This window comes from Geotrypetes seraphini, chromosome 13, assembly GCF_902459505.1.
Source record: "Geotrypetes seraphini chromosome 13, aGeoSer1.1, whole genome shotgun sequence".
Classification (NCBI taxonomy): domain Eukaryota; kingdom Metazoa; phylum Chordata; class Amphibia; order Gymnophiona; family Dermophiidae; genus Geotrypetes; species Geotrypetes seraphini.
This window is the reverse complement of record NC_047096.1, coordinates 30,410,096-30,436,532: the sequence shown is the minus strand read 5'-3', so window position 1 is coordinate 30,436,532 and position 26,437 is coordinate 30,410,096. Positions and strand designations below refer to the sequence as shown.

At 40.6% G+C, this 26,437-nt stretch overlaps 1 protein-coding gene across 1 annotated transcript in view; it reads left to right on the top strand.

Annotated features, from left to right (window-relative positions):
- LOC117347589 (5-hydroxytryptamine receptor 3A-like) overlaps positions 1-26,230 on the top strand; it is a 28,540-nt gene extending 2,310 nt beyond the window's left edge. The window contains exons 2-9 of the mRNA XM_033918705.1: positions 6,541-6,707; positions 10,457-10,501; positions 12,733-12,842; positions 18,199-18,368; positions 21,152-21,291; positions 22,684-22,894; positions 23,071-23,304; positions 25,932-26,230. Of these exons, the coding sequence (XP_033774596.1) occupies positions 6,541-6,707; positions 10,457-10,501; positions 12,733-12,842; positions 18,199-18,368; positions 21,152-21,291; positions 22,684-22,894; positions 23,071-23,304; positions 25,932-26,230 (1,376 nt within the window). The remainder of the gene's footprint in view (positions 1-6,540; positions 6,708-10,456; positions 10,502-12,732; positions 12,843-18,198; positions 18,369-21,151; positions 21,292-22,683; positions 22,895-23,070; positions 23,305-25,931) is intronic.
- The last annotated feature ends 207 nt before the right edge of the window (positions 26,231-26,437 follow it).

The window sequence follows — 26,437 nt, the reverse complement described above, 5'->3', positions numbered from 1 at the left end:
AATCTAAGCATGCCATGCAAATGTTTCTTTTTTAAGTAGGCAAAGGTAGATATGCTATGAAATGTGTGCCTACTTTTTTTTCACCCATGAATTAGCAGTAATGTTTCAAATAGCCAGATCCATCTGCTTAACTCCTTAAGTTACACAAGTAACTCTTGAAAACTGTCCTTCCCATGTAACTTCAATTTAGAGCTACTAAAACAACATTGTTTGCTCAAAGCAGTCACTAATGTGCTCCAGGTAGAAACACTAAAAGTACCAGTATTATCTGTGATTTGCTTTTGCAGAGATATGTAGGATTCTTTCCCAAGATGTCTGTAAGGCTGTCAAGTTGATATGGTACAGTCATCATCTAAATTGCTTAACCCATTTTGAAATCAGATTTAAAGCTAAAATTAAGGTAAATTGGGCTATCTGAAAACTGTGCTGGTCTGCCTGGAGAAAAGGGCCACAGGCTTCCACAGCACATATAAGCTTAGCCAAGTTAAAAAAAGAAACATTTCTTGGAGGGAGGGTTAGTTCAAAGGATTTTCCAAAAATATCACATGTGTTATTTAAAGCCCCTGTCCTCAGATTGCAGGCAGATTCAGCTTTATGCTTATTGATTTTCAAAAACAACCTGTACCCAAGTACTTTTGGTTTCAAAACTTGTTGCAAGAATGCACAATAATAGCAGCCAACCTCCCGTAGCTTTTCTGCATTTGATGCAAAATATCTTCTTTTTTTTGTCCTTCTTAACATTATCTTTCCTTAAGAAATTAATGCAAGTTTAAAAAAAAACAATAAGCACTTCAGTAAAGTTAAAGAGCCCAAATTCTGAAGGAAAATTTATGTCCCCAAACAAAGGTGGCATCAGCCCAGTGCCAGCTAATTAGGAAAGATTGCACTATGCAAAAAAAAAAAAAAAAAAAAAATGTATTCCTGGATAATACGTGTTTTTTCTTAATTGCCACTAAAGTACAAAAAACTGCTATCATTCACCTCAAACTTTGCTTTTGTGGCCAGGACATTGATTTTTTGACAATTCCTTTTTTTGCAGAACATTCCAGATTGATTCCAAGCCGAGTAAACTTACCCCCTCTTTTACAAAGCATTTTAGCGTGAATTTAGCGCGTGCTGAATCAACGTGTGTGCTAATCTCTAACATGTCCATAGGATAACATGCACGCGTTAGCGTTTAGCACGCAACAATATTTAGCGTGCGATAAACAGCTTAGCGTACCTTTGTAAAAGAGGGGGGTAGGGGCCTTTTTACTAAGGCTTACCGTGGCTGCAGGCAGAGGAAGAGGTGTGTTGTAGACATGTTCCTAAGTCCAAAACAGGTGCCTTTAAAAAAAAAAAACATACTCGCAATCTGCCCCCTAACCTTTCTGGTAGGCACCTTGGACTAGGCACCTACCTCAAAGTGGTAGGCACCTACCAAGTTAGGTGTTTACCATCCAGTTAAGTGCAATTAAGCTCAATTACCAGTTGTTAATTGCCAATTATTAGCATTGATTAAGATTTTAAAATATTGAACCCTCTGGAACCCATCGGAACCGTTACCTCTGCAGCAGGTGCTAAAGGACATGCCATGGTTTTATAAAAGGGAGGGGAGTAACTCCCCTTTTACAAAACCGTGCTAGTAGCTGCTGTGAGGCAAAAGCCCCACAGCCCTATAAATCTCTATGGGCTTTGGGGCAGTTACCATAGCGGCAACCACTAGCGTGGTTTTGTAAAAGGGGGTGGATAAGTTAGGCACCTTTATTGGCTAGGCACTTATCTTTAGGAGTCATTTATAGAATCTGGGCCTTAAGCCCTCTTTTACAAAGGTGCGCTAAGCGTTTTAGCGCGTGCTAAATCAACACTTGTGCTAACCGCTAATGCGTCCATAGACTAACATGCACACATTAGCATTTAACGTGTGGTTAGCATGCGCTAAAAAGCATAGCGTACCTTTTGTAAAAGAGAGGGGTTAGTGTCTTTGAAATCTACGGTTTCGTATTTGTGCTTACAGCTAGATTCTAATTTGTCTTTTCATCCCCTCATTAGAAAAGAGATTAAATGTTATTCTTTAAGCTTTGGGGTCCTTTTATCAAACTGTGTCAAGCACTAGCACATGTTTACCGTAGCTTAAAAGGGCTTATTTTGGGGTGTGCTCAGGCATCCTGCCGTACATTCTGGATTAGTGCACACATACCATACAGTAAAAAAAATTAATACATTTTTAGTTTTATTGTGGAGGGGTATGTCTGGGGGCAGAGAATGAGCATGTCTGTAATAATTACATAGTAACATAGTAAATGATGGCAGATAAAGACCTGAACGGTCCATCCAGTCTGCCCATAAATTATACCCATTAAAAAATACATGATTGAATTAACTTGTCTCTTCTTTGATATTTCTGTAAAGCCTAGTATTGTTCTAGGTTCCAAATGATGAAGGTGCCGTCCAAGCTCACTCCAGCCTATCCAAGCATATTGTTTGCAGGGTATCTACCGTAAAGTCTGTCCAGTAACATCCTCATGTTCCAAGTAGGTGGAGTTCCCATTGACGTCCACTCCAGCCCATCCAACACCGAATCACCATATATGGGACACAGACCATGCAGGTCTGTCCAGTACCGGCCTTAGTTCTTTAATTTACATCCTTCATTTTCTAATTAGATATCCTCTATTTCTATCCCACATGTTTTTTTGAATTCTATCACCGCTTTCCTCTCCACCACTTCCCTCGGGAGGGCATTCCAGGCATCTACCACCCTCTCCATGAAGAAGAATTCCCTAACATTGCTCCTACGTCTTTCCTCCCTGTAACCTCAAATTATGCCCTCTAGTTTTACCATTTTTTTCTTCTCTGGAAAAGATTTGGTTCTATATTAATGCCTTTCAAGTACTTAAACGTCTGTATCATAACTCCCCTGTCCCTCCCCTCCTCCAGAGTACGTATTTAGGTCTTCCAGTCTCTTTTCATACTCATAGTGCAGCTACATTGCCACAACCTAATTGATTAGCACACGATTAGCATGCAAGCCTTTAGTACCTACACAATAGATGGCGGTAAGAGCTCAGCATTACCACATGGCCATAATACAAAATTTAAAAATTGACCATTTTACTGCTGCACTAAAAATGGTCTTACGGCCTCTTTTGCAAAGCCATGCAGCAACCGCCCCAAAGCCCTTTAAATCTCTATGGGCTTTGGGGCCATTAGCGCGGTTTTGTAAAAGAGGCCGTTAGTGTGCAGGTATGCTAAAGCCACTTTTTAGTGCTTCTTTTTAAAGAGCTCTATTGTGTGTGTATTTATAAGCTTCTGATTTTAAATTAGTTGTCCAGGCTCATATTAAACCTTAATTTGATTACTCTAATATAGCATATATGGGCTTACCTGATGTGGTAGTTCAGTCCTTACAACTGGCCCCAGCACAGCTGGGGGCATTAGCTTTACAGTGATCAGGACTGAATATGTAACTGTATATCTGAAGGATGATCTTAACTGGCTGTCTGTGATGGTGTTTTGAACCTAAGAAGTGCCTTACTGGGTCAGACCAATGGTCCATCAAGCTCAGTAGCCTGTTTTCACAGTGGCTAATCAAGGTCACTAGTACCTGGCCAAAACCCAAGGAGTAGCAATATTCCATGCTACCGATCCAGGGCAAGTAGTGGCTTCCCCCATGTCTTGACTATGGACTTTTCCTCCAGGAAATTGTCCAAACCTTTCTTAAAACCAGCTACGCTATCCAATCTATGTTTGATCTATAAACTGCTTCACATGGCATCTATCACAGACTGGAGTTGAAGATAAGATCTTAAAATTCTAGTCACTGTTTGTAGTCAAGTCAGAAAGAGTTGTTAGTTATTCCACATTTGCAACTGTTCATAAAATTTCAACTGGTGCCCATGTCTTTTCTATCCCTGAATGGACATTATAGAATTCTCTTTCTTTTTATTTTAGATACCCGCCCAAAGATATAAACTATCCTTCCCCTCTCTACGCGGTATTCTCTATGCAGGTAAACTGGGAAAATCTCTTCTCTTCAAAATCACAGGTTTCTGGAACGACCTTACTATCCCGTTGTGGAACCTGGGCTCTCTCCAACTATTCCGCAAGCAACTGAAAACTTGGCTGTTCTCTAACATGTAATTCTATTTTCCCCCTTATTCTTCCATTCTATATATAAGCTCATGTAAACCTTTTCCTTTCTCTTCTTATATTTTAAGTTCTTGTAAACCGTGCCGAGCTCCACTTCCGTGGAGAGGATGCGGTATATAAACTTAAGATTTAGTTTAGTTTAGTTTAGTTTAGAGAGGAATTATGTGACTTTTGAAGGAAGTTGAAAGGGATATATTTTTGTACAATATTTTGAGATTGACTAACAAGAAATTTTTACTCTTTGTTGCTCATGACATTTTATGTAATGAAGTCAAGCTGTATTTTATGTATGGGAGTTAAGTTTATTTTATTATGAATGTTGAATGTGTGACTCGCCTAGGATTATAAGTGGAATATAAATATCAATAAATAAATACTAGATAAGCAATCACAGAAAATCTCTCACTTCTATAAGTTCTTTGTCCCCATTTCCCTTGTTTGCCATATTCTCCACCTTGTTTTTGCTACTTCCCAACTACACAGAATTCTCCACCCCTTTTACAAAGCCACAGTAGCTGATGCCCATTAAATCCCTATGTGATTCAACTGGGAAAGGTACCCAGAAAACAACTGAATTTTTTTCATACCTAAACCACCTGTTCTAACATTTTAAATAAACACCTAAGAATGTGGTTTGTGTCATCGATTTTCAGCACCATGGAGTGGACAGCTCCTGTAACAAGTAGCCACGCTGAAATTGCTAGCACTTTCAAATTTTTGAACAGTGCTAAAAAGGGACATTATTAATACCTTCAGGTATTTTTCAAGTCATAAACCCATGGACTGACTATTTTTCTAATGTTGTTGCTGCTTTTTTATGTTAAAAAAAAAAAAAAAAAAAAAAACCAAGGAAATAAAAGACAGAGAGAAAACTGAGCGATTCTAACCTTGTATGTCCACAATAAGTTACTTTCCAGCTTTCTATTAGGTCAGCTGGTTTTAGATATTTCCCAAAAGATATCATACAAAGCCTACTTTTAAAGATGCCACAGGGGTGTAAACCAAAATATAAAAGTAATTTAACACAGCGTAGTTGAGTCTTGAATGTATTTCTGTCTACTGCACACTAGTGTGAAAAAAGGAAGCACTGCTTTGGGAGATGAAAAACTGTGCTGGTAATGGCAATTCAAATCCTGTACAATGTGTCAAAGGACCAAGTGCTAACATTATGATAATGAGAATATGATAAATATTTAGCATGATAGTATATTGAATGGCCAAGTCTGAAACTTTCATCTAAGCACTTTTCCAACCATTTAATAGAAAGGTATTTAGCAATTGATTAGCTTGTTGAATTGGCTTGCTGAAGTTCATAATTGAAACCAATTTACTAATTGGGGGAGGGGGTCTTTTACTAAGGCATCCATTATATTTAGCATGTGCTAAATCAGCTAGTGTGCCTTAGTAAAAGACCCCCTAACTTCAGGTGCCTATTTAGATACCTATCTTTAGGAGCCTCTTATAGAATTTGTCCCTATTAGCATAGCAGAAGTTTAAATTAAGAGCTCCCAAACAAAATATCAGAGAGGGCCCCTAGAGTAGGGGCATCAAACTCTGAAGATATGGGCATTGTTATAAGCGGACTTCTTCCTTCTCTTAATTCCTGCCCTTCTCCCTCTCTACCCCTCACATCACAGAGGCTGTTTGAATAGAACTTATATCACTGGCTTTTAGGTCTTTACCCCAGAGTTTGACTGAGCTACTTTGATCCTTATGTTTGCACACATATTCTTTAAATAAGACTCGTCCCCTAAATGAATCACAGATCTCTCTCCCTACTCTCCCTCTCATGGAAATGATTCATGTATCAGAGACCACAGTCTGAAAATCACAAACCCTGCTTTGAGGATAGCTGAATGGAACAGGGGAGAGTGTGGCACAGTGGTTAAAGCTACAGCCTCAGCACCCTGAGGTTATGGGTTCAAACCCACGCTGCTCCTTGTGACCCTGGGCAAGTCACTTAATCCCCCCATTGCCCCAGGTACATTAGATAGATTGTGAGCCCACCAGGACAGACAGGGAAAAATGCTAGAGTACCTGAATAAATTCATGAAAACCGTTTTGAGCTCCCCTGGGAGAATGGTATAGAAATAAAATAAACAACTGGTGCCTAGACATGACCTTGGAGGATTGCAATATTTAGACACCAAAGTTCGCATCAGATCATCTATTCTAGCAGAAATGGCCTCCTGCACCTTCTTACAGTCCCTAAGTACTCAGGCTTCCTCTGCAGTTTGGTCACACTACAGATGAATATGAGGTCTCTCTCAAAAGCATAGAAGCATTTCCAAGCAGATTTGAGTAGACAGTCAGCAGGAAAGTCACCAAGTGTGAAACAACAGGAAATTAGCTTAGAAAGGAGGTAAGGTTGTGTAATACCTGCACATGTTAATGCTTAATTCTTTTCAGCCACTGGTGAAGAAATTTGTGATCCTGCCAACACCAATGAGTCCACCTACATTCAGCTGTTTAATCACTTAATGACTGGCTATAAGAAAGATGTACGTCCTGTACGTAACTGGAGGAATACCACAATAGTGGAAATTGGTATCATAGTGCGTGCCATCCTTGATGTGGTAAGCTTTGCCCTTTGTTCATTCCTACTTCTTTCTGTTTATCCCCCCCCCCCTTGCATATGGTGTTGAAGAAATAGGTGAAGCTGGCCTGCAATTCTACTCCTGTAGTTTCATTTCATGTCAAAATGAAAAATAGAAGAACATAGGATATAAGAGTACTAACAAATAGAGGGAGGATAGTCTAAAAGGACTCTTCTATTCACTGGGTAAAGGGAATCCTAGTCATTGGGCAGCGGTGACACTTGGTGGCTGAACATAGAGTCCTTGTTACCTGGGATCCAGAGGGAGTTGCAGTTCGTGGGACCCAGCTGAGAATTGTTCCTACAATGGCTGACCAAATTTGGGAAGAAGATATAATAATAAAAAGGAGGGGCAGGAACCCATTTAATTGTGCATGAAGACTCATTTCCCTATAGCCTAGTAAAGACAAACTCTAATTGAGCTGGAAGACCAAAGGAATCAAATTAAAACTGGAGGTGTTCTACCCTGCAGTTAACTCAAGAGATTTCAAGTTGTCATGGTCCCTTAACTATACTGTATACAGAACACATGTATGCCTAAGTATGCTATATTCTATTCATTCCTCCATTTTCAGAATGCCTAGAGTCAATAGGTTTAAGAGCTAGTAAATGAGAGAGAGAAAGAGAGAGAGAGCATGTAAGACAGAGTTTGCATAAGCACATGAAGCTAAATTCAATAAATATCCCCCATCAATTCCATTCTTTGAACACAAAGGCCCTGATTCTATACAAGACACTTAAAGTTAGGCGCCTAGATCAACGCACTTAGCCATTCTAGGTGGCTAATTTAATTATTCAATAAGCTTTAATTGGCGCTGTTAATTGGGAATTACAATTAAAAACCAAATCACAATTAATTAGATGGTAGGCGCCTAACTCAATAGGCACCTATCACTTCAAGGTAGGCATCTACTCCAAGGCGCCAACAGAAAGTAGGTATGGTTAGGGGCAGATTGTGGGCAGATATTTGGTGTGTTTTGATTTAGGCGCCAGTAGGCACCTAACTTAGGTGCATTAATTTAGGCCAAGAAAACTCTGGCATAAATAGAGTGCACCTAAGGTTTCAACACCTAAAGGCACCACTAGGCACATTTCTAAAAATGGTGCCTATCTTGTGACTGACACTCACACTCCTGGGCACCTACATGTTAGGTGCCATGTATAGAATCAGGTTCAAAATGTGTAAAACAAAATACCAACAGAAATTGGATTAATTTAGTATCAAGAGGAGTACTTTTAATTTAAAATTTACTGGTAAGATAACAATATCCTGGAATCTGGCTCACACTAGCCATCAGTTGATAGAGTGCTCCCTACTCATAGTGCATGCTCTCCTTGATGTGGTAAGCTCTGTCCTTTGTTCATTCCTACTTCTTTCTATTTATACCCCCTGTTGCTTATGCTGTTGAAGAAATAGGTGAAGCTGGCTTGCAGCTCTGCTCCTATAGTTTCATGTCATGTAAAAATGAAAAAATAGGAGACAACACTCAAACAGGAAGCACAGGATATAAGAATGCTAAGAAATGGAGGGAGAGTAGTCTGAAAGAACTCTTCTACTCCCTGGATAAAGGGAATCCTAGTCACTGTGCATCAAACATCTTTTTTTAAGGCCACACCTTGCTATTGGTGACTTCTGAATACTAAGGGCAAATTCATTGTTCTTATTCCACAAATTGCACTAAATATCACTCAATGTATTGACCACAAATTTTCCTCAATATCTTCCCTCATCACACACACACACTTAATGATTAAATCCAAACCTTCAGGGAAGACTTTTAAAGTTGGGATGTAACTATGGAAAAATAGATTCCTAGTTTTGCTCATATTACTTCACCTTACTTGGCAAACCAGAATATTCTCTCTTCCACTCAGTTTGCTCTTCGAAAGGGCTTTAGTTTTGAAACTCTGTTATGTGCCTTGCTATCAGAGATACATTCACAGATACATGGCTATCAACTGCTCTTGTTACAATTTGATCAAATGACTTACTGCTCCATCTATTAAACTCCAGGTCTGGCTTAAGGGTTTTCTCTCAGATAGATCTTATTCTGTAAAATGGTCAAATACTATATCAGATGAAATATGGCGTCACACAGGGATCCCCCACCCTCACCGATAATTTTCAATTTAGTTATGGCAACTTTTGGTCATTCATTGGTAAGCAATGTTGATGATATCACTTTATTGAACCTTTTTAATTCCTCTCTTCAGTCTAAGATGTCCTTGATATAGGATTGTTATTCATTAGTGGAAGAGTGGGTAAATGCAGTACAATTAAAGTTAAATATATCAAAAACCAGAATGATACGGTATGACTGTTCTTCAATATTAATTCCTCCATATGAAATTACTATGCATGGAGAATATTTTAATCTAGAGTCATCTTTTCAAATTCTGTGAATAATGTATGAGACTTCATGGGTCCAGTGCTATTTCTGAGCATTCTTCATCTTGTTAGGTAGATCCTAAACTAACTTGCTCTCTCTACCTCTTCACTTTCTATCTGTCTCTCTTTTTCCTACTTTCTGGCTCCTTTTTCCATATTCAGCAGCACTGCCCAGTTAAGTGCCTGCTAAATATTGCAACTTAAGTGGATATGATTTAATATTTCTGTACCTCTTATTGGGGAAGAGTTCTAGTTTGTCCTTAAGATAACTGATAGGATAAGATACCTATTACAAAAGCAACATAAAGAGAAATTGTTGTTCATGAACTTTCAAGCCCTCACTGCTGATGTCTGAAGAGGAGTATGACCAGTAGACCAGTGGTTCCCAACCCTGTCCTGGAGGAACACCAGGCCAATTGGGTTTTCAGGCTAGCCCTAATGAATATGCATGAAGCAAATTTGCATGCCTATCACTTCCATCATATGCAAATCTCTCTCATGCATATTCATTAGGGCTAGCCTGAAAACCCGATTGGCCTGGTGTTCCTCCAGGACAGGGTTGGGAATCACTGATGTAGACTATAAAATCCATTTTATTGATCCTGAAAGGGGTATCGCAGCCTATAAAGACTGTTGGGAAAGACAATTTCCACATTGGTTCTAGGCCATGTCCCTGGTCTATTGTAATGCCATGGACATGGAACCAGCAGCAAAATTTAACCCATAGATACAAAGGAGTACAACCCTACACAAAATTGTGCTACAAGTATGGATCAGAACCTTCACTTTACTGCACTCTCATATCCAGGATAATTTACTAAAGGATCTTTTATAAACTCCTAAAAACTCATATTATCAGACTCAGAATCAAAACCAACCCTGTTATATTCTACTGCATTTAGTATATGACCAGACTTTCCTACCCATGCTGGCAACGTGAGCTACTGATTAATGCCTAGATCTGCGAGAAACAGGTTTTATTTATTTTTATTTTAGGTATTTATATGCTGCCTATCAAAGTTATCTAAGCAGTTTACAATCAGGTACTCAAACATTTTTCTCTATCTGTCCCGGTGGGCTCGCATACCTGGGGCAATGGAGGATTGAGTGACTTGCCCAGGGTCACAAGAAGTAGTGCGGGATTTGAACCCACAACCTCAGGGTGTTGAGGCTGTAGCTCTAACCACTACACCACTTCTAAAATTCAGTGTCTGACCCTGGCAACTGGTGAAGCGAGACTCCCACATGTGACAGCTACTGAGTGATAAGAAATCCCTTATTCATTGTCATCCCATTCTGTAAAATGAATACCTTTCCTTTCTCTGTTTCTGTGTTTGCAGGATGAGAAAAATGAGATCTTGAGATCTTACATCTGGTACAGACAGGTAAGCAAGTACAATTTAAAAGGCAGTTTGCAAATGCAAAGAGTGCTTTTGCAAGAGTCTGTCCTGTGTTTGTGGAAAGTCGTTCACAGAAAATTAACACAATTCTGTCTCGGGCTTATACCATTATGACAATATACAACCCCATGATAAGAATTTGTCTTTGAAGGCCACTGAGGATCACACAAGAAAAATAATACTCTCATGGGTGCATAAGGAGAGAAATGACCAGTAGAAAAAAAGAGGTAATAATGCCCCTGTATAAGACTCTGGTGAGACCTCATTTAGAATATTGTATACATTTATGGGGACTGAATCTTAAAAGTTATAAAGAGAATGGAGTTGGTCCAGAGGAAGGCTACTAAAATGGTCATCGGTCTTCGTCATAAAGTGTATGGGATAGACTTAAAGATCTCAATATTATACTTTGGAGGAAAAGAGGGAGAGGGGAGATATGATAGAGAAGTTTAAATACCTACAAATCATAAATGTACTAGGCAAGTCTTTTTCATTTGAAAGGAAACTCAGGAATGAAGGGGCATAGACTAAGGGGATTGACTAAGAAGTAACCTCGGAAAATACTTTTTCATGCAAAGAGTGGTGAATGCCTGGGATGGCCTCCTGGTGGAGGTGGAGGAGACAAAAAGTGTATCTGAATTCAGGAAAGCTTGGGATAAATACACTGGATCTCTGAGGGAGAAGAAGGGATAGTAGATGGCATGAATAGGCAGACTAGGTAAGCCATATGGTCTTTATCTGCCTTCATTTTTCTCTCTTTTTATGTTTCTAAAATGGAAGAAGCCATCTGGCCTTGTGACTTTTGGAAGAAAACTTTCACTTAATCAGCTAAGAGAGCATAAGACTTGCTTGCTCTCTTCCTCTTTTTTCTCTGAACTTGTAGGGTCCAAAATTCAGCTGTCAGCAATGAGTGTTTTGCTCACTGCCGACAGAGTTATTCCCAGATATTCAAAGCTGGGATCTGTGCAGGCTTTGGCTTTAAATATCTAGTTATTTTAAGCCAGCTAGCTTATAGCCACTTAAGTTGAAGGGTGGTATGAGGTTGAGGGGTGGTAGATTCAAGAGTAATGTTAGGAAATTCTTCTTTACGGAGAGGATGGTTGATGCATGGAATACGCTTCTGAGGGAGGTGGTGGAGAAGAAAACGGTGACAGAATTCAAACAAGCGTGGGATGAACACAGAGGATCTCTAATCAGCAAATAATGAGTATACATTGAAGGAATTAGGCCAGTACTGGGCAGGTTTGCACTGCCTGTGTCCTGTATATGGACATTCAGTTGAGGACAGGCTGGGGAGGGTTTTGATGGCTGGCATAGTCAAGATGGACTGGAGTGAGCTTTGATGGAGACTCTAGTAGATAGAACTTAAGCAAACTACTGGGTAGGGCTCTAGGTTTCTGGCCCAGAAATATCTAAGAAAAAGGACCATTTAAACTAAATTAATTTATGGACCATGTATGGTTGGGCAGACTGGATGGATCACTTGGGTCTTTATCTGCTGTCATTTACTATGTTACTAAGTCAATATTCAGCACTTAATTGGCCATGGGCTAGTGCATAGAAATAAGACAGACTTTTATGCTGTCCCATTTATGCACTAAACCTGGTAGCTTAAGGGCTAATTATGTGCCCTTAAACAGCCAAGTGTTGACTCCACCCCCAGTATGCCCCCCACCCAACATAGCTCACTTTGAGTTAGGCACTAATTGCAAATTTCAGTGGCACTTAGCTGGTTAAGTGCAACTGAAAATTAATGACTAGTTCCGACCAAGCAATTTAAATAGTCAGCAGCCAGTTAAAACACTTTGAATAGCAGCCACCTAATTTTTTTTTTCCATGGAAGATCTGCTCAGTCTTTTCCCATTGCATCAGTGGGAATTGTAGCCCTGCATTTCTTTGCAAAATCAAAAGTTCAAACAACAACAATTTATTATTTCTATAGCGCTATCAGGCACATGCAGCACTGTACATTAGACATGCATGAGATGGTCCCTGCTCAATAGAGTTTACAATCTAATTATGGGGGCAGATGAGGTGGAATAACAAAGCACAAAAAGGAGAATGAACTTAGTAATAAATAAATAAATAATAAATTTAAAAATTGGCTAGCGCACCTTAGTAAAAGACCCCCTAAGTGTGAGTGGGTGAGGTTTTAAAGGATTTCCATGCAAATCATGCCTCCATACAAAGGCATCACTTTCTCTCTTTCCTTGCAGTTTTGGAAGGATGAATTTCTTACTTGGGACCCAGAAAAATTTGATTGTATTGAGAACATATCAATCCCCATTGAAAGGATCTGGGTGCCGGATATACTCATCAATGAGTTGTAAGTGGAATGCTGAGTATATTGATGATTTCATATTATTCCGACTTGGGCAGTTCTATGCTCTTTGGCAAGCACAGTATAGCAGAACTGATCTATGGAACAGGATAAGGGTAATTACATATCATATGTAAACCAAAGCAGTTTATATACATGATGTGCAAATACTTCCTTTGTTCCTAGTGAGTTCACCAATCTAAGTCTGAGGCTATAGACATGACTTGTTCAAGGCCAAAAGTAGCTGCAGTGTGAATTAAACCCAGTTCCCTGGGTTTGCAGCCCATTGCACTACCTATCCACATATATGGATCTGTAAATCTCTCTAAATACAAGGTACAGACCCATTAGGCTCTGTTCTCAAAAAGGAACCTGTTCTTGCCTTTAGTAGCTACAGTTTGATGTTAAGATTTATTTTTTTTTTTCGGAGGGGGGAGCAGGAATATCACAGTATTGCAGGGCTTCTTCAAGTTCCACAAGGCACTAGTACTAGTCCAATTTACCCCATCCCTTTCATGGTCTAGCCTTCATCATTCCTGTTACTGAACCCAAAAGCTTTATTGAAATCTTTTCATTGAGGATCAAATGTATTGTTCAGAAAATATTCTTGTCCATATAGGGATCTTATGGGCCAGATTTATCCCAAAATTTTCCCCAAAGGCACTGACTACTGCTACTAATTTCTATAGCACTGCTAGACATACGCAGTGCTGTACATGAAAACACAGAAGAGACCGTCCCTGCTCAAAAGAAAGGCCTATGTAAAACAGGCCCTAAACAATGCAATTATATAACAATATTTTCACAAGGTTTTCTCATATTAGCATAACACTCATGTTTTGGAAAGAAAGATCTTAAATAGCAAGAGTCATAATTTTCTGATTAACATGATTCATTCTCACTAATCTGTAGGTTCACAGTGATAAATCTGTCTGCACAAATATCACCATAGTGCCTCTTATTCAATGTCTTCAGAATATACCAAAATAAAAAGATGCTAGTACTCCTTAGGAAAAGAGTTATTGTCTAGTGCTTGGAAGCTTGTTTTTGTTGTTTTATGTTTTGGGGTTTTTCAGGGGGTTTGGGGTTTGTTTGTGTTTTTTTGCTGTACTGAAAGCAAAAGCATCTAATATAATAAAGCCCTAAGCGCGCATGCGCACTCCCACCTGCGTGCTCCTGTTTTCCGTGCGCTGTAGGGACCCGCAGGTAGGAGTGCGCATACACATGGCGGCGCGGAGCCTGTTGGCTGCGGCGACTCTTGCCGTCTGAAGGATCAAGCCAAGAAGCACGCTTCGGAGTGTGAACTGGCCAGGGTGATGTAAGCGGGGGCCGGACCGGAGCTGGAAGGGAGAGGAGCTGCTCTCCTCCCTCCTCCCCTCCCCCAACGGATTTTAATTCCTGGCTCCCAGGCTTCTCCTCCTGCTCCGGCTGGGCCCGCGTAAAAAACCCCAAAACCCCCAGAGCTCGCTTCGGGTCCAGCAAGGGCTGCAGGTCCTGAAACCTTCCGATTCCAGCAGTGTCTGCAGCACTCTACACACGCTGCTTCGGGGCCTTCTACTGCCCAGCAAATCAGGGCAGTAGAAGGCCCCGAAGCAGCGTGTGTAGAGTGCTGCAGACGCTGCTGGAATCGGAAGGTTTGTGGGACCACGGGAAGGGAAGGGGGGGCCGTAAGGGACTAAGGGAGCTGGCCAGACCGCGGGAAGGGAAAGGGGGGTAGGGGAAACGCTGCTGCTGCACAGGGAAGTGGTGTGGGGGGAGGAAAATGGAAGGGGAGGGAATGCTGCTGTGGCTGCTGCACAAGGAAGTGGTGGGAGAGAAATGCTGCTGCATAGGAGGCAGGGAGAGAGACAGATAGATAGAAAGAAAAGAAGAAAGACACAGGGGCAGGGAGAGACACAGAAAGACAGACAGACAAAGGGGGCCAGGGAGAGAGACAGACAGCGGGAGGGAGAGAGAGACAGAAATAAAGACACACAGACATATATTCTAGCACCCGTTAAAGTAACGAGCTAAAATACTATAAGAAACAATACAACATGACCTTTATTTTAGATAGATACAGATTAATGAGCATGTCTCTATAACAAGGAAAAGAGCCAGTTGAAATCAAATAATGCAACTATTCAAACCTGTCAGTAGGCAATATTTTGTTCACTCAAACAAATTTTACTCATTTTAAGTTAGGGGAGGAAACAGCCTCAGAGATACTCAAGCAGCATAAAATCTGTTTTACTATTTGGGATCTAGCTAGGCACTTGGGACTTGGGTTGGCCACTGTTGGAAACAGGATAGCACCCTTTGTGTCCCCTTAATTATGAGGACTAACAGGTTGCTAAGTTATTTAATCTCATTTATAGGCCAGAATAACTTCCTCCTACCATCTTTTCTGCTGCAAAAACGTTTTACTTCCTTAAATTGAGCTCTATAAATCTTCAACTCTAATTTATAACATACAGCCCAAATAAAACAAAGGCTTTAAAAAAAATAATAAAAGCATTAAGAGCCTTAAAAAAAAAAAAAAAAAAAAGGCACCTGCTTCGCAGCTACAGAGGCACTTTGCAACACCTAACACCACTGTAGGTGAAGCTAACGCCAGAAGAGGTATTTAGCGTCATAAAGTGCCTCCAGAGCCACGATTCACATGAAAGGTGGGCACTAGAAATTTAGGCCTCACAAACCCTGCCCTCCGTTTCCGGCACCTACTTTTCACAAAGCTGCGATTCTATAAATGGCACCAGTGTGGCATCATTTGTAGAATCTGGCCCTTAGGCCCAAATTCTGTAACCAAAGCCTAAAGTTAAGCACCTATTTCAGAGGCGCCCAACTAGATAGGCACCTATCTAAATTGAATAACAAGCTCAATTAAGCTTTTTTTATCAGCACCGATTGAAACATAGGCGCCTATCAAGAAAGCATGAGTCTGTAACAAGGCGCCTCTACAAATTTAGGCGGCCTTCAAAAAAATAGGCGCTATGTATGTTACGTGTGGGCGTGGCTGTGCGTTAAGCGCCTTCTTACAGAATCACTGCTCTTAAGCGTACTTAAGCGCTTGCATGAGTGCCTAACTTTTAGTTGTGCCTAGAGCTGGCCTATTTAATGGGCGCCTCCACAATAGGCACCACTCAGCATGATTCACTAAAAAGCGCCCAATTTTACTTGAATCGCTGCAGGACAGTGCCTATATCGGCGCCTAACTTTTGGGCGCGTCTTATAGAGTTTGCCCTTTAATGGCAAGAAAATAGGTGTAGATATGAGCTCACACATTAATGGCCATGTGTTTATGTGAAAATGAGTACATGGCCATTATTGCAAAAAAATAAAAGATAAAATGTGGCCATATTAGAGCAGCACTACAAGTTGCATGGGAAACCCACATGCTAGTCATAGCACAGCTTAGTAAAAGGGCCCCCTGTGATTGATGAAATTGCAGAACTGACTTTTCTCCTCTTTATACTTGTTTTCTATTGGTTTTTAAACTCTGGATGGCAACTTCCCTCTAATCCTGTCCTCCCAGCTGCTGTGTTTTAGGGTACACTTGAAGTGTGACCTTAGTCCACTTTTTATTTGGCAATAGAACACAACTTTGGGAATTCTGGTGTCTTCCATCCTTATTTAGGGATTACCCGTGACAAAAAAAAAAAAAAAAGTGCTTCATTGTTTTGTATCATTTTCCACTTCTTTTGTTTCTGTAATTTTCTTTACCATTTAGTCTCATTTGTCATCGCACTGATATACTAATTACAATCTGCACACAGAGGATAAAGGAACCCATTACCTGTAACAGAAACAGAATACACAGTGGAATCTCTCACCACCATAACACTATTTTTTCCTTGTATCTTTTTTATCCATTCCTCTCAGCTCATGAACCGCCCTAATCCTACCAATCCATTCTCCTCTCTCTGCTCCCTATCTGCAATAGTTCTCAGCCTATCCCCTCTTTCAGCTGCTGGTGGGACAGGCCAAGGCCACAGGCCTCCTCTTGTTGAGCTGGAGGTGAGACAGGCCACCCAGTGTATTTATCCATTTTCAAAGCTAGTCGTTCTAAAAAAATAATATCAATTAACAAGATGCAGATGAAATATTTTTTAATGGTCTAACTCAAGGGCAAATTCTATAATAAGCGCTCAAAAGTTAGGCGTCGGAATTAAGCACCATTCAGCGCGATTCAAGTAAAATTGGGTGCTGTTTAGTGAATCACGCTGAGCGGCACCTATTTTGGAGGCGCCCAATAAATAGGCCGGCTCTAGGCACAACTAAAAGTTAGGCGCCCATGTGAGCGCTTAAGCATGCTTGAGAGCAGGGATTCTGTAACATGGCACCTAACACGAAGCCACGCCCACACCTAACATGCATAGCGCCTATTTTTTTGAAGGCCGCCTAGATTTTTAGAGGCGCCTTGCTACAGAATCACTCTTTCTTGATAGGCGCCTACGTTTCAATTAAGGCTGATTAAAAAGCTTAATTGAGCTTGTTCTATTTAGATAGGTGCCTATCTAGTTGGGCACCTCCAAAATAGTTGCCTAACAGGTGCTGGTTACAGAATTTAGGCCTCAGTATCTCTTGAAACTGAACCACAAATATACTATAAATTCCCAAAAGCTGGTCATGACATGTTATGTTAGTCTTTTAAAAAGATCTGATACAAACTGCTTCTTGACCTCTATTTCAACGTATTGTAGTGGACACACCCAGCAGTCAAACAACTTTATTCAAAGCAACAACAAACCATATGGTGAGTATACATTCTTTGGACAATTAAAGAAATATATGCATCTGAAATTCAGCTGACTGTAGTCAGCATTTTTGAAATTCCAACTGCCATCAGGAATTGTGTCCGAATATTCAGTACTGGACCCTATTCAGGAACTGGCACTGAATATCCATGCACAAGACGGCTGACAGAAAATACTTGGGTATCACCAATATTCAACAGCACTACCTACTTGGATAGTTACCTGGTTAAATTAGTACAGACTTTTTGCTGTCCTACATTAACTAGTTATCTGGCACTGGCACTGGCACAGAATGTCGACAGTATAGACCAACCTGCCTCATTTATCAGAGTTAATATTCAGCAACAGTCCAGCTAAATGCTAATAATTAGTATGTGGGCTGGCCAGTGAGATTTAAACAGACAAGAGCCTCCCTTGTCTGATTAATCACTTTCCATATTGCCCACACCATTTTCATATCTTCACGAAAAGGTGATTAAATCCCCAATAAATAAATATGGTAAAATTTCCCAGAAAAGAACTGATCCTGAATGCAGAACTCTTCCACTCAAGCCAGAGTTATTACTACTAGGAATTCATAGCGCTATGAAATATCATTTCATTAAATCATCTGCTCACCTTTGTAGTGTGGATTCTAAAATGTCTCCAAGCATTCCATACGTGTATGTCACCTCTGATGGAAAGGTGAGGAACTACAAACCCATCCAAGCCGTGACGTCCTGCAGCCTTAACATCTATAACTTCCCGTTTGATCTGCAGATCTGCAGCCTCACCTTTGTCAGTTGGCTGCATGTCAGTAAGTTATCATTAGAGGAAAATAAAATCAGGCTTTGTGATTCATTATCATCTAACCCAGTGATTCCCAACCCTGTCCTGGAGGAACACCAGGCCAATCGGGTTTTCAGGCTAGCCCTAATGAATATGCATGAGAGAGATTTGCATATGATGGAAGTGATAGGCATGCAAATTTGCTTCATGCATATTCATTAGGGCTAGCCTGAAAACCCAATTGACCTGGTGTTCCTCCAGGACAGGGTTGGGAACCACTGATCTAACCAGTGCTATGTAACATATTTATAAATGATCAGGAAATTGGAATGTCACGTGAGGTAATTAAATTTGCAGATGACCCAAAACTTTTTCAAAGTGGTTAAAACACATGCGGACTGTGAAAAATGCAGAAAGACTTTAGGAAATTGGAAGACTGGGCAGCCCAAAGGCACATGAAATTTAATGTGGATAAATACAAAGTGATGCACATTTGGAAGAATGTTCCAGATCATAATTACCAGATGCTAGGGTCAAACTTAAGAGTCAGCACCCAAGGAAAAAAATCTGGATGTTACTGTAGACGCCACGCTGAAATCTTCTGCCCAGCTGCAGCAAAAAAAAAAAAAAGCAAACAGGATGGTAGAAATTATTAGGAAAGGGATGGTAAATAAGACCAAGAATATTATACTGACTCTATCACTCCATGGTACGACCTCACTTTGAGCATTGCATTCAATTCTAAACATAAGCATAGTCATACTGGGTCAAACCAATGGTCCATGTAGCCCAGTATCTTGTTTGCAAAAGTAGCTAATCCAGGTCACAAGTACCTCGCAGAAACTCAAATACTAGCAACATTCCACAGTACTAATCCCAGAGCAAACAGTGGCTTCACCCATGTCTGTCTCAATAGCAGACTATGGACTTTTCCTCCAGGAACTTATCCAAACTTTTTTTTAAAACCCAGATACACTGACTATTTGTTTTAAAGGTACTTCTGTGTAACTTCAATGAGTGTCACCTAGTCTTCGCAATTTTTGAAAAAGTAAATAATCGATTCATTTTTACCCATTCTACACCACTCAGGATTTTGTATATCTGAACTATATCCTCTCTCAGCCAACTCTTCTCCAAGATAAAGAGCCCCAACCTCTTTAGCCTTTCCTCACATGAGAGGAGTTCCATCCCCTTTATCATCCTGGTCACTCTTCTTTGAACTTTTTTTAATTTTGCTATTAGGGGCATTTTCAAACCTCTTAAGATGTCAAAAAATGGCATAAATTAGCACTTGGACGTTTTTCTCACCAAAATGTCCAAGTGCCAATTTTCAAAACCATCATTCTGGACATCGTGCAAGGTGTCCCAGCCACTGTGCATCCAAAACAAAAGGGGGCATGTTGGAAGTGTGTTCTGGACATCTTTTGGGCAGGCTTAGACATGGACATCTTGCTGTACTAATCAAACCTTTCCCAAGATGTCCTGGATGGAACTTAGATGTTCTGAGCTAGACCTGTTTTACAAGCTTCAAAGAGCCAAAAGAGCACCAAAACTGACCAGGGATTAAGTTATAACCCCCACCCCCAAAAATCTGAATCAAATAGTATATACCCATCTCTAGAACAACACTTGGTATGGGAAAGCCTAGTAGAGCATAACACATGTGTCTTAAGTAGCCTGGTGAGTGGGCTAGTGAACCATAAAGAGGAAGACCAGGCTCATAAGCAACTTTAATTATTACATTTATGGTGGAAAGTGTAAGCAAACCAAAACTCACCAAAATCCTACTATACTGCCATATAGATGCCACCTGAAGCCATAAAAGCTATTGAGGTGGGAGACAAGTGAGTATAGTAGGTTTTGGGAGAGTTTGGGAGGACTCAGCATAAATTAGAAAGGTATAAATTAAAATGTACATCTGGCTCCCTTTATGTGAAGTTCAGAGCAGTACCCTCTAAGGTGCCCCATTGCTCTATTGTTATGTCTATGTGGCCAGTTCATTACAATGCTGGACCCTCCCACAGTTTTGTGTTAAAAAATGGCGAATTAAGTTGGATGTCCTAAGGGTTCAATATCCTGGTAGTTAAAAAAAAAATCTGGACATTTGTGGTATTGCCAGTTTTGAAATGGCCATTTGTCCGCCTCCAACTTTGGCCTTCTTACGTGAAACATGGACTTAGATGTTCTATCAAAAATGACCCTCCACATCTTTTTTGAGATACGACAACCAGAATTGAATGCAGTACTCAAGGTGAGGTCACACCATGGAGTGAAACAGAGGCATTATGATATTCTTGGTCTTATTTATCATCCCTTTCCTAATAATTGCTAGCATCCTGTTTGCTTTTTTTGTTACCCCCACACAAAGGGCAGAAGATTTCAACATAGTGTCTACAATGATAACTATCTCAAAAAAAGATATATTGGAATTAGAAAAGATTCAAAGAGCAATCCAAAATGTTCTGGCTGCCTGTCCATAATGACTATATCCAAGCTTAATTTTTACCTCAAAGAATTTACAATAATGAGTTTCATACTGCAAGTAAGAGGACTTTATCTTCACCCAAGGCTAGTTAACTATCATTACCACTAGCATCTAACTGATGCAAAGGCTTATGGTGGACACAACTTTTATCTATGGGGCTGGTAAATGGTCCTATTTTTCCTGTGCTCCCCACATTGCTCAGATGCACTCTTCTTGGTGAGAATATTTGGTATAGATGATGGATACCATGCAAGGATTAGATCTTTAAGCCTGTTCTCCACCTCCCTATTCCCCAACTGATTACTTCTCCTTCTTTTGCACCTCAGAAGAAGACATCGACCTCAAACTGTGGAATGAGTCTCTTTATGACAGAGATGACAAAGGGGAGTGGGAAGTGTGCAATGTAACGCATCAGCGCTGCGAGTACAAAGAGAGCAACGACACTTTTGCAGAGATGAGATTCATGGTAAGTGGAGGTGGGAGCATAATGTGCAGCTCCAAACACACAGGTTCAGACAGTCCTGTTTTGCCTCCATTCCACAGTGAACCGTAGATCCAGTTTATTAAGAATCTAGGCCTCCCTTTAGATATGGTAACACTAAGAAGTTATTAAACCAGTGAGTTTTCACTCCAGCCTTCAGGAACAGTCAGTTGGTTTTGTAGGATATCTGCCCTCCAGGATTAGAAAAATCCCTATTATACCTGAATGTACACCAGTTAAATAACTTTCAGGCTTATATGTTCAGGTACAATAGATATTTTTCTGTCCCCGGAGGGCTCACAATTAGAAAAAAAAAGGCTGAAATAAGATTTGAAACTGGATCCCCCACTACACCAGGGGTAGGCAATTCCGATCCTCGAGAGCCAGAGCCAGGTCAGGTTTTCAGGATATCCACAATAAATATGCATGAGATAGATTTGCATCTCAAGGAGGCAGTGCATGCAAATCCATCGCATGCATATCCATGGTGGAGATCCTGAAAACCTGACCTGGATCCGGCTCTCGAGGACCAGAATTGCCTAACACTGCACTACACTAATCATTAGTCTACTCTTCAGACCTGCATACTGCTCTGTTAAGAATGTCAGAGAACCTGGTATCCCTTGCCATTTTCACATTCAGGGGAGAGAAAGGAGAACAACAACCACTGGGGGGATTAAGGAGTTGTGCCTTAAACCCGCCAGTAGACAGCTGGTCAATCAGAGCACCTTTCTGTAACCTGGACATGCAATGTACCCGTCTAAATAATAACGCCCATTTTTTTAGACATGGGACATCCCTTCTCCTGCTGAGATGACAGCTGGATGTCCCTATTTTGGCCCCTCCCTAGTCCCACCTAAAACGAACCCAGACCACGCCCCCTTGCTGCTCATGAAGACTTTTCAATATTGTAGGCAGAGTGTATGAACCGAAGCAATCTTCAGGCAATTCCTGCCCCTCTCACTTTCCCTCCCCCTTTCAACCTTTCTTACATTCCCTCCCCTACAACCCTTTTCTTCTGTAACATTCCCCTCATGCATTGTAATTCGCTGAATGTCCAGCCTTCTTTCGATGTGAACCACCTAGAAGTCATCTGACTATGGCAGTATAGAAAAATAAAGTTATTATTATTAGCGCTTCACTTACTCTCACAGCATCCTGCAGCAGATAATCCACTGGGGAATTATTTCCCAGATAGCAGACTGTTCTTTTTGAATGTTTCTTTTTTACAATTGTATTTGTTTATATATGTTTTATTGTTTTTAGTCTGTCTTGAGCATGTGATGATAAGGTGACCTATAAATTTAATATATAAACAAATAAAATGTCATTGGTCTACACTCTCACCTCCTGCTTCTTCTCTTTTTCTTCTGGCAGATCCTGATACGGAGAAGACCCCTATTCTATGTAGTGAATCTACTCCTCCCCAGCATGTTCCTAATGATGATGGATATAGTTGGTTTTTATCTCCCACCTAACTGTGGGGAACGAGTTTCCTTTAAAATCACCCTCCTACTGGGCTATTCAGTCTTCCTGATTATTGTGTCTGATACTCTCCCTGCTACTGCTACTCAGACTCCTCTGATAGGTATGAACATATGATCCTGCATCTGCTAGTTATGTACTTTTTGGCTTTCAGTCAAAAGTGGTGAAGCGAAAGGAATCACATGCATCCATGGTAGACACTGGAAGCTGAAAGGTCATAACGCAAATGATTATATGCAACTAGGACATTTCAACTGAAAACTCTTTTTGTCTTTGTAGGGGTATATTTTGCAGTATGCATGGCACTGCTGGTGATAAGCCTGACTGAGACTATTCTAGTGGTTCGGCTGGTACATAACCAACACTTGAAGTCACAAGTCCCTCACTGGATGAATTACCTAGTGCTGGAGAAAATTGCAGTCATACTCTGCATCCAGGATAAGAGAAGATTCCAAATGGCTCAGACACAAAGCTCTGAGATTTCCCTGCAAAAGGAAAACAGCGCCAGCACAGGTTCGGAAGAATGGGGCAAAGTGTACAGCTGGAATGTGTCAGGGCTAGTTTTAAAATCCAAACAAAAAAAGCAGAGCGTGCCTGGTCTTCAAACCCCTCTTTATTAATAGTAAATAAATTATATATGCAAATAAACTAAAACAGTCACATAAACATATGGCAAATGATAGATTCAAATCATAGAATAGTTTAAAAACATATCTAGAGTTAAGGGGAGCTGGTAATAAGACCAAAAGACATGCTTCTTCTCTGGCTACATTTATCCCCCTCTTCTACGAAACTGCGCTAGCAGTTTCTAGCGCGAGGAGCCACGCTGAATGGCCCCCGCTGCTCAAAGGAACTCTATGAGCGTTGGGAGCAGCGCGGGCCATTCAGCGTGGCTCCCCACACTAGAAACTGCTAGTGCAGTTTCGTAGAAGAGGGGGGTTAGTCTATTTGGTGGGTTTATTTTATCTCACCTTCCTTTTTGTTCTGTTTTATTGCTTAAATTATTTATTTTAAAAGCACATAATCTATTTCTGAGGTTCAAAACTGCTTATAACGAATCATACACAATCAAAATAACAAACGTATCTCATTTTAATCTTGATATGTTAGCATAATCAACATAAAACTCTAACAAACTCTACTCTAAAAAACAATGAGGACACACAAATGTTTGCTTATGAGCCATTCATAAATTAGAAAATGTTCTTCAGTCTTCAACTCTGTAACCTATCATAAAGTATAAAAATGCAGCTATCATTCAGTCCAAAATCAGAAGATATCTATCAACCTCTGACTCTATAGCCTTCAAATGGTAGAGAATCCCTATTGAAAACATTTTTTAAGATGTTTTCTGAAATCAGCTATCAGGATTTAATCATTTATAAAATGATTAAAAAATCTCCTTTCCTGAGTTCCCTTCAGCTGTCTGTGCTGTATTTATAAAGGGCTTCTTTTACTAAACCATGGAAAAGATTCTTACCACAGGCCGGCGAAGTAAATGCTCTGACGCTCATTCAGTTCCTATGAGTGTTGAAGAATTGCCTCGCCAGCCAGCGGTAAGAAGCTCTACCATGGTTTAGTAAAACTCGGCGTAAATTTGAAAAGAGTTGTGATGAAAAATCTACTCCTCAGCTTTCTGCACTGCATCCAGACTCTATATGTAATGCCTGCACAGGGGCCTGGTTCAATAAACAATGCTTAACATCTAGGCACGGTTGGCATGGTTGGCGCAGTTGTCAAATCAACCGCTAGGTGTTGCTTACAGAATCACATTTAGCAGTGCTTAGGCATCTCTAGGCATCCCTGTGTTAGGTGCTGCTCTATTAGGCCTAAGACAACCACGTCTATTCTCCACCTCTAACACCACCTACTTTTTAGGTAGGTGTCACAGGGTATTCCATGCGAAACCTAAACTGATCACTAAAATAATGTTTTTTTAAATCATTTTTTAAGGGAAAGGGATTTATATCCTGCCTTTTTGCAGTTTTACAACCACACTCAAAAGTGGTTTATATACAGGTACTTCAAGCATTTTCCCTATCTGTCCCAGTGGGCTCAATCTATCTAATGTACCTGCGGCAGTGGAGGATTAAGTGACTTGCCCAGGGTCACAAGTAGCTCTAACCACTGTGCCACACTCTCCTCCAATACAATTTCAGAAGTGAGCCAAGAATAGAACAATGAAGCCATTGTGACATCACTGATGAGGTTGGTTCTTAAGCATTGGTGGAATGAGGCATTATGACATCAGGGAAAGGGATTGGGACTTGTATACTGCCTTTCTGTAGTTGTACAACCACACTCAAAGCGGTTTACATACAGGTACTTCAAGCATTTTCCCTATCTGTCCTGGTGGGCTCACAATCTAATGTACCTGGAGCAGTGGAGGATTAAATGAGTTGCCCATGGTCACAGGGAGTAGCATGTAGCTCTACTCACTGTGCCCCATTCTCCTCCAATACAATTTCAGAAGTGAGCCAAGTTTAGAACAATGAAGCCATTGTGACATCACTGATGAGGTTGGCTCTTATTGGTAGAATGAGGCATTATGACATCAGGGAAAAGGATTGCGACTTGAACACTGCCTTTTTGTGGTTTACATACAGGTATTTCAGGCATTTTCCTTATCTGTCCCAGTGGGCGCAGTCTATCTAATGTACCTGGGGCTGCGGAGGATTAAGTGACTTACCCAGGGTCACAGGGTTTGAACCCACAACCTCAGGGTGATGAGGCTGTAGCTCTAACCACTAACACCATACTCTTAGTAGAACATCTGTGATTAGGACACCTATTGGTGCTTAACTTGGGCACTCTTTATAGAATCAGGCCCCAGCTGTCTGTGTTGTTCTCATACCTTACATTTTTACATGTATCAATGTGATATCTACACAAAAATGTTCAGCCATTTGTGCTGAATTTATGCTTTGCATGTATCATGTGATACCTGGAACATAGTCTGATGAAGATCAGCTTGGCAGATTCATAATAGTTCATAAAAACATTTAAACCATTTAAGAGACTTATTTTTCCCCTGAAATGAAATATAAATTGAATACAAATTTGCTTGGCTCAACCGCTAACTGAATTATCATTAGGCAGAGTTATGGAAGAGATTTTATTTTTTTTTCCTCATCTTGCAGCCAAATTTAGCCACTATAGTCGTGAGGACAGCAAGGACTATGAGAAGACCCTGCCTCAACAAGAGGGTGCTCATGTGGTAGACAATATCCTTCAGGAGATCACAGCCATCCGCCAGCAGCTGAAGCGGCAGGAGAACCCCGACACTGGCAAGAAGTGGCTGGAGGTGGGATATGTGTTGGATGTGCTCTTCTTCTGGATATACCTGGTGGCTTTGCTAGCCAGTGGCATTAGTCTAAGCCTGCTGTGGACCCTGTGGCAGAAAGAGCTGGCTGCTCCTAAATGCCAAATGGAAAGCTAATGTGTTATCTCCAGGCATACATTTTATTTATTTATTCATTCAATTTTCTATACCGTTCTCCCAAGGGAACTCAGAACGGTTTACATGAATTTATTCAGGTACTCTTGCATTTTTCCCCATCTGTCCCAGCGGGCTCACAATCTATCTAATGTACCTGGGGCAATGGAGGGATTAAGTGACTTGCCCAGGGTCACAAGGAGCAGCGTG